The following is an 8,502-nucleotide window of genomic DNA, read 5'->3' as shown; positions in this document are numbered from 1 at the left end:
CAGAGTGTACTGGGTTAGAGGAAGCCAAAGATTTCTTGTTTGTTGCTGCTGGAGTTATTGCATCAGGGTCAGCTGATAGTTGAGAATAAAGACATATATAATATGAAGAGACCCAATACTGCTTATCAGCTTTCTTTGAAACTGCAGCCTGCGAGTCAGGAGCCTAGCAGGTGGCCTTAAAAGTGTCTTCTAGAGATGCCAAAATGAGAGGATAGATGCAGAACTAGGAACCACATCCTCTAAAAGATCATAAAATCTGCCCAGTATTGGGGAAGGCCCTTTTTGCTCCCAAGCAAAAAATCCCTGAAACTAGCAACAGTTTCACCATAGGAAAAATGTCTAGGTTTAACTTTAGTTTCACTATCTCAAGTGTCAGAGTTCTGGGTGATGGATTCCTGAGGAAAATCACCCCAGTCTCTGTCACAATCCTCCTCATCTGAAAATACACACTGTTCTTTGGCAATGTCCGCACTAGAACTGTGAAAAGGCAACCCCCCTCCCCTCCAAGAACTGACTGCCTGCAAAACACTGTTATTCAAAGATATAACATCTGACTCGTATACATAAACAACCTGATCATCTGCCCTACAATTTTTTGCTTCTTTTTCCCCTAAGAATATTCCTGTTGTGTGAATAGTCAAGGGACAGCCTACCATTGCAGGCAAGAGGTCTCTTTCCCTGGACAATTCCTGCACCTAAATTGTTTGGTTCTCCCATACCTTAAGAGTCAGTGAACAGCCCCTGATGACGTCCATTACAGCTAAACTGGGGAGGGTCAAGGCAATACATAAGCAGTCTGTGGGACCATGTCTTGCCATGTCAGAGTCACTAACCATAGGCTGAGGCAATGCTTTTACTTTTTTTTTTTAAAGGTACAAGTAAAATGGAAGGAGGAGAACCAGGAAAATGATCTATGCTATAGCCAGAGAAGAAACCTAATTGCCAGTACAGTAAGCTCAATAACACTAGAAGGTTAAGTATTCACTAGAAAGCACTGTAGTACACTTCCTTCCTCAAAAGACCAATAAAAAAATTCCCCACTCTAGTAAATACAAGTTGTTGTTGGTCTTTCGGCTTTTCCCGGTTAGGGGTCGCCACAGCGGAACTCCGGTCCGCTAATGATTGGCAGTAGATTTTCACGAACGCCGAGGTGCCAGCTCGACGTTCAACCTTCCACGAAGGCACGCCCATTCACGCATGTCTTTCGAACGCCCACCCAACTGCGGGGAGGACATGCAGACTCCACACAGAAGGCACTCTCCACACTCCAGCCAAGAACTGAACGGGAGAACCTCTTGCTGTGAGGCAACAACGCTACCGCTGCACCACCGCAGATCCACTCTAGTAAATACAAGTAGTACACTGAAAATCATGTCATCCGAACTTAAAATTTTTAGTCAGAAATATCAAAGAATATTAACCTTAAAAATGAGAAAATGTTCTAATTCCATTAAAACAGTAACAGGTATGAAACACACATTCCATCTGTAAAAGTACAGCCCAAATATGTAATATTTTCATAAAAATCACAGTTTTCCAAACAAAACTGGAAAATAAGCCAAGTACACAGTGCAGAAGCATGTGCAAAATGACCCTGACAAAAGCTGGTATTCTTAAGGCAGAATACCACAAATAACCATTTTTTAAATGTTAAGGTAGATCAATAAAAAATACCACAAATATTCAACAAAAATATTTATGAGAGGAAGAGGTTCACAAATGTTTTACGCAAAAAGCTTCTGACAAACTGCTGTTCCTCTGGAACAAGACAGATGCTTCACCTCCAGGTGGCAGGAAACTTCTAAAGATTTACCTTGGTTGCTGATGTATGTCCCTCCAAAGGGAAAGCGAGAGTAAATAAGAGGGAGAGGAATTAGAACTTTGGCAAGCTGGCCTGGAACTGTCTGTGACAGGGCACTACTCATAGGTTACTACAGCATTGAGAATGAACAGCAATAAGGGAAGGCTCTGATGACACATATGCTTATTTAGCAGTGACTGCATGTCAAGAAACGTGTCAGTATCAGTGGTACAGATGTCCCTGAATACAGGATTTTTTTTTTATAGAAAAAAGGTTGAATTCTGACTGGTGGAGAAGGAATACCCAACCTAAGAACCATCAAGGTGAGCCTTCAATGATAAATCCATTACTGATACAGACAATTACATTCATAGTCTGGTATACTTACCTTTATCACAACACTGAACATTTATCAAACTGTATCCCAGAAGTGAACACACAACGAAATAAAGTTTACAGGTTTGACTGTCACACTTAAAACCTACTGGTCTTCAAGCAATTTGACCACTACAATCCCACACTGGCATGTTTTACTTAATATTTTATGAATAAAATCAAGATTATTTCTGGAAGAGGTTAATGGGTAACACTTCCTAACAGCAAGGGAAGCTTATTTTATAACACAGCATTAAGTACATGTCACATTTATTGTTTATTACCAGTATTTATTTTTAGTAAAACATTCCCCAGCCAAATACTCCAGGAATGAACTTTCAAAAAGAATGGTATCAAACACAGGTCTGACCTCTGGTTGGGTATATACCAAAGTAAACTGTAAGAGAGAGAACACAATGACAGTTCCTGATGCTTTTTGAATAATTCAAAAACTTTTCCAATCCTGTGTTTTTTCTAGTAAGGAATAATTTTTCGGCTATATTTTGATGGCCTGTTTGAAGGCTACAAAATACAGCACTATGTGGGAAAGACTGGTGATTTATAAAATAGTAAAATGTTCTCTGTAGAGTGATCACTCATGTCCTTTACAAGTAGATGGGCTGCAATTATTTGCGGGGTCATATACTGCAAGATACACAACTCACAGTATTTTATTGTGCTGCACTGGTTTGCACACCTATGTACAACCATAACATGGCCATATTCTACCTGCACATTACTTTTCCACATGAAGCTTCTCACATTAAACTATATTTTTGGGAAACTACCAATACCAGTTGTCATACTAAAACATATAGCTAGAAAGTTACAATTCAGTCCATGTTTTTAACACAGAGGTAGCTGAAATAAGAGTCTTTTACAAAGCCTCCAGAAACTAAATAATTTGGCTAGATTAAAACAAGACACTCGAAAACAGTTTGTTTTAATAACAAATTTTATAAAAAAATATGAAAAAATACTTCCATATGCTAAAAGCAATTATGTTTCACAAGTAAGGCCAGCACTGCTATTCTTTATCACAACTGTAATTCACAATGTGCTGCTTAGACCCCCCCCCCTTTTCAACATCTGGGTCTAATGCAGGTACCCAGTAAGAGACTGTACAAACGGTATCATTTATAAAGAATAAGAGAACTTAATATGACTAAAATGTACAACAAAGTTATTATTGGAATGATACGATATTATACAGCTAAACCTTTCACACACATCCACCTCCTTTCTTTGTTCACTGCCTTTGACATTCACAAGATACAGGGTAAGTGTAACAGCTTTTTGTCATGGGTTAACTCACACTCATCACTTCTTCATGTGCTCAACATACAAATGCATTTATGCTCCAGCATATACACAGTGTTTGTTTTCAATCCATCAGCAGTATCAATTATCATGCTTTCTAACAAGTTATTCAGCATTCTGTGGCTGTAAAAGAGTGACTTAAGTGAATCATCTTTCTTACCAAGATAGTCACTGTTGAGGGATTTTTCATTGCGATGCTAACCCAGGGTATCAAACTTCCACAAAAATTCATCCAGACCGAGTAAGGCAGAACTTCATTGAAAAATATTTTCTCTCTCTTTTCTATATACAGTCAATTAATGTTAATTATTTTTTTAAGGAGCAGCGCAGACTTCCAAGCAAATAATCAGCTGGAGGGGGGTGTCGAATATCAAATCCACAGGATAATTAACTTCAGAGATATTCCAAAATTTCCAATCCGAATTCTGATGGTGGGTATGAAAAAAAAAGGGATAACAAATATTGCCAAACTCCCTGTTATGCTCCAAGATTTAGTTTCCTTGGCTCTGTTTCCATATTACATATACGCCCTGAAAGAACAGCATTTTGTACAAATTTAAATTATTCTGAAAATGATGCATAACAAGTTCTGGGCAATTTCTTCAGTATCACTAAATACACCAGTTTTATAAGTTAAATGCCAAAACAACCTTTTTGAAGTTGGGGCTACAGGTTAGAAGAACTCCACAAACTGTACATTATCTACAAGGGCACATATTAATTTAGACTAGCTGTTCAAAGCCAGTGATAATCCTTTACATTTAGTGTAGTGTAGCTAACACTCTGTACAAACAAGTACAAAGGCTGTAAAGTCTTCAACTTCCGAAATTTAAAAAGAACCACAATGTCACAATTTACACTCTGTGCAAGAGCTGAATTTTGGAACACAAAGATGTAAACGAAGTGCAAACAGGATTAAACTCTGCGAACTTGAACTGGCAATGTGGTCTGGACATATTGCACTCCTGTTCTCATGGTTACTGTTCCAGTGCTAGGACTCACCACTACAGGGATAGTCTGAGGATTAAAACAAAAATACAAAAATATTAAAGCTATTTTGCCAACTGTCAGAAAGACATGTATACATTTTACCAGCAAAGTAAAATAATTCCACATTATAACATATTTATCAACTATATGAAATTCAGACTATATTTCATTTTTACTAATAATTTCTGAGGAGTCTTCCTAAGATTTATGCCTCTTACATCAATTCCTTTTCAAAGGATCTTGATCTCATAAAACAGAAAATTTTGATAATTAATTCATAGCTAGGCCAAACTACCTCTCTGCAAATTAGTCACACTGCAATTCATTTATGTTGGGGATGGTGCAAATAAATAAATAATTAGGTAAGAAAGCACATTATCCCTTTGAAAAATCAAAAAAGGAGGAATAGCCAGAGCCTGAAGTTCAGAAAGTGCAACCAACAAAACAGTCTTCCAGGTGTAGTGCTGCAAAGAGGCAGGCTCAAAAGGAGCCAGAGTCCGTTTTTAAGGACAAAATTAAGGTCCCAAGACGGAAGAATAGGTTTTCCTGGAAGGACACCTTTAAGGAATTGTTTGACCTCAAAATGAGAGTCCAAATGTGGTTCAAGGGCAGCCAAGCAGAGATTGCTGACAGGTGAGATTTATCAGAAAAATATCCTAAGCCAGCATACAGCAGTTCACATAAGTAAGAAAGGACCAAGGGGACCCCCCACACACACACACTGAAAATGGGGATCCTGGTAACGCTTGAGACACCAAGCAGAAAATCTTTTCCATTTAGCCATATAAGGTTTTCTGGTAGTGGGTTTCCTGGCCTCCTACAGAACCCTAAGCACTTCCTCAGAAATGTGGTGTCTAAATGGGAACAAAATTGTATCACTCAAAGTGTGAACTGAAAAGTGTGCAAGTGAGGGTGAATGAGAAAACCCTGGCTTGTGTGACAAAATCCATTGTGTGAGGTAACTTGTGATGACTGCCGCTGGCCATTTGATAGAGGAGGGGGAAGCAATACTGTCTGGGACAATAGGGAGTTACCAGCAAGATTCTTTGGGAGTCCCTCCTGATCTTGTGCAAGACTCTGGGAAGATGAGGGAGAGGAGGTTAAGCATATAGGAATATCCCCTTCCAAAAAAAAAAAACATAGCATCCATCTTCCAGAGGACTTGGAACTCTGGAACAAAAGCTAGTAAGTTGCCTGTTCAGAGACAAAAGATCCATTTGAGGAATACCCCACTGATGTACTATGTTCAGAAACACCTCTCTGTGAAACATCAGTTTGTGAGGCTGTGTCCTGGGCCTGCTCAGGGAGTCTGTCATTAAGTTGTGTTCTGAAGGGATGCAGACCACCTGAATGGTTACCTAATGAAATCCCAGGCTTGAAAGGCTAATCTGCAAAAAAAGATAAGACCTTGTCTGCCTATTTGTTGATGTACCACATGACTGTGGTGTTGTCTGTAAAGACCTTCAAAGGCCTGGAGACCAAAGAGAATGGAAGGGCTGAAGAGCAAGAACAATCATCCTCATTTCTTTTATGTTTATGAGGTCTGACCTCTGATGAAGGGGCCATAAACCCTGAACCCTCACATTGTTGGAAAAGGCTCCCACCCCAAATCGTAAGCATCTGTGAACAGCTCCTGAATAGCGGTAGGAGTCTGAGAAGGCATCCCGAATTAAGGGAGATGTGCTGAATCCACCAGAACAACTTGTGTTTGAGATAAAGGAGGAAAGGAAATTAACTGGAAACTTCAGAGGGTAACAATGCTGAAGCCAAACTGTCTTTAGGTACCACTGAGGTTTCCGTAATGTGAAGTTTGGCAAAGGAGATCATGAGAACAATAGATGCCATAAACTCCAGAGAAATTGCCTTTCAGAAATGAGAGAATGGGGAAACTGAGACTGAACAAAGGTAGTCAGAGAGAGACAGAGAACCTTGGAAGAAGGAAAATAAGCCAACATTGGAATTGTTTGAATTCTGCAGCCTAGGGAAAAACGTGGTCTGAGAAGGAGTCAGACTGGATCTCTTCAGATTGATGGTGAATCCCATACTGATCAGAAAGAGCATGGTGAAAGTTCAGATCCTGTAAAAGCTTGGGTTGGGAGGGAGCCAGAAGAAGTAGGTTGTCCAGATGTAAGAATAGCTGGATTTCCTGAAGCCTATAAAAAAAAAGACTATGACAGGGGCCAAACATTTGGTGAACACCCTTGGTGCCATAGAGAGACCAAAGGGCAAAGCAAAGAACTGAAATTTAGAGGAAGAAACGTAAAATCTTCCTGAAAAGACTGTAAATGGGAATATAGAGATAGGCACCCTTAAGGACTACTGAGACCAGTAATGCCTGTGAAAGAAAGAGAGGCAACAGAGTCTGGAGGAAAAGCATCCAAAAGGAAGGGATCTTTAGAAAGGAAAGATGTAGGTCCAGTCTTCCAGGATCCTTCTTTTACAGTGAAGCAGGATAATGTGAATACAGGTCCATAGTGTACCACTACAAATTTCACAACACTAAATCCTACTAGCCCTGGCAGAATGTGATTCAACTATGTCAAATATAATGAAACTGGTTTTCATAAAGAAGCATTTAAACAAAGTTTAGCTAGTAAAGGGAGTCCTATGTTTCTCCAAATATAATGTAGGCAATACTAAATAAATACCAAGTTTTGACAACACAGAGTTTATTAAATAACCAAGGGCTTTCCCTGCGAAGGAGGGGGGACATGTCCACAAAACAAGCCAAAAAAAGTTGGTGTTTTTGCTGCTGGCTATATTTTTTCAACCATACAATCAGCCAAGCAACCTACACTTTTTACTGACTAGTATAAAAAGCTGTTCTAAGTTTGGAAAGAGAAGGGTACTACAGGAGTCGCATTGTAAATATATAAGGACATTCATGGTCATGCACCTGGGAAAATAAACTATAAGATGAGTGACTCATTTCAGTGATGCTGAAAGAGAAAAAATACAATTATGCGAGTATACCTAGCCTAACAGTAGACGTATGAACCGAAGGATTACTGCTGCAGAATTGTACACTATCTTGGGAACTAGCAGCAGGCAGAATTCTGTCCTCCTGTCCTGACTTCCAGAGCCAAATCCCAAGAAAAGATGAATTCCTCACCTTGCCCAGTCCACTGATCTGACATTCATCTAAGAGAGCGAGAGTGAGCAGTTGCCAGCATCTTCAGTTCTTATTTGGCAGATATTGCCTCTGAGGTAATCTGCCTATGTTTTTCTAAAAGGTACATTTGTGACTTTTTTGAGTCCTAGTTGGGTAAGTTAGGGGGTACTCAGTGTATCCTGAAAACAGTACTACTCCCTTCTAAGAGGAAGTAAAAGGGGAAAAGGATGCATTAAAATACAGGGATAAAGAAAACTAAATTATTAGCAAGGGAAGCAGGCTCAATATTCCTCCAACTAAATGGGAAGGGGTGGTGACCCCAGATCAGGTCTCCTTCCATTATCCATCTGCAGACTAATAAGGTCACCTACAGGAAATAAGTGGGTGGGAGTCTACACTGCAATGGTGATCTCTCTATTCAAACATCTACTGTTATAGTGAGTGCACTTGCACAACAGTCCCATGTTCACCATAAGGATTACTGTGGCAGTATTATGCCTTATCAGTGGAAAAAGATACAATGTTATTAAGGTATCCTTAGTGAGTGGTGGCCACAGCAGGGTTAAAGCAAGCTCTGCTCCTAGAATGAATGTCCAATATGTGCAGTTTGGAGAAAGTATGGGCAGTATTCCAGGTAAATCCCACACAGATACTTTGAGCTGGGACACATTTCTTAAGAAAGGCTGCTCTAGTAGGTGGTGCCTTGTGCAGCGAGCCCTTAACCATCTCTTCAGAGTTTTTTTCATGAGTCTCAAACAAAACAATGCAATTAGCTAGCCATTCAAATATATTCTGACAATGGTCTGTCCTACTTTCTTGATAAACAGAAGACAACAGAGTTCTGACTGCCTAAAAGCCTTTGTTCTTTCTACACATTACTCCAGTTGCCTAAGGACATCCAACA

At 39.6% G+C, this 8,502-nt stretch overlaps 1 protein-coding gene across 6 annotated transcripts in view; it reads right to left on the bottom strand.

The window, feature by feature from the left end:
• Positions 1-3,113: 3,113 nt before the first annotated feature.
• The window catches only part of ZMYND8 (zinc finger MYND-type containing 8), a 1,698,999-nt gene continuing 1,693,610 nt past the window's right edge, over positions 3,114-8,502 (bottom strand). For all 6 annotated transcript variants that reach the window (XM_044089914.1, XM_044089913.1, XM_044089918.1 and 3 more), the window contains one exon: positions 3,114-4,513. In XM_044089914.1, coding sequence (XP_043945849.1) covers positions 4,412-4,513 — 102 coding nt within the window. In that variant the 3' untranslated portion in view covers positions 3,114-4,411. The remainder of the gene's footprint in view (positions 4,514-8,502) is intronic.

This window comes from Protopterus annectens, chromosome 12.part0, assembly GCF_019279795.1.
Source record: "Protopterus annectens isolate FY-2018-M chromosome 12.part0, PAN1.0, whole genome shotgun sequence".
In the NCBI taxonomy this organism is placed as follows: Eukaryota; Metazoa; Chordata; order Ceratodontiformes; family Protopteridae; genus Protopterus; species Protopterus annectens.
Note: the sequence above shows the minus strand (reverse complement) of the source record. Positions and strands in the feature narration are given on the sequence as shown.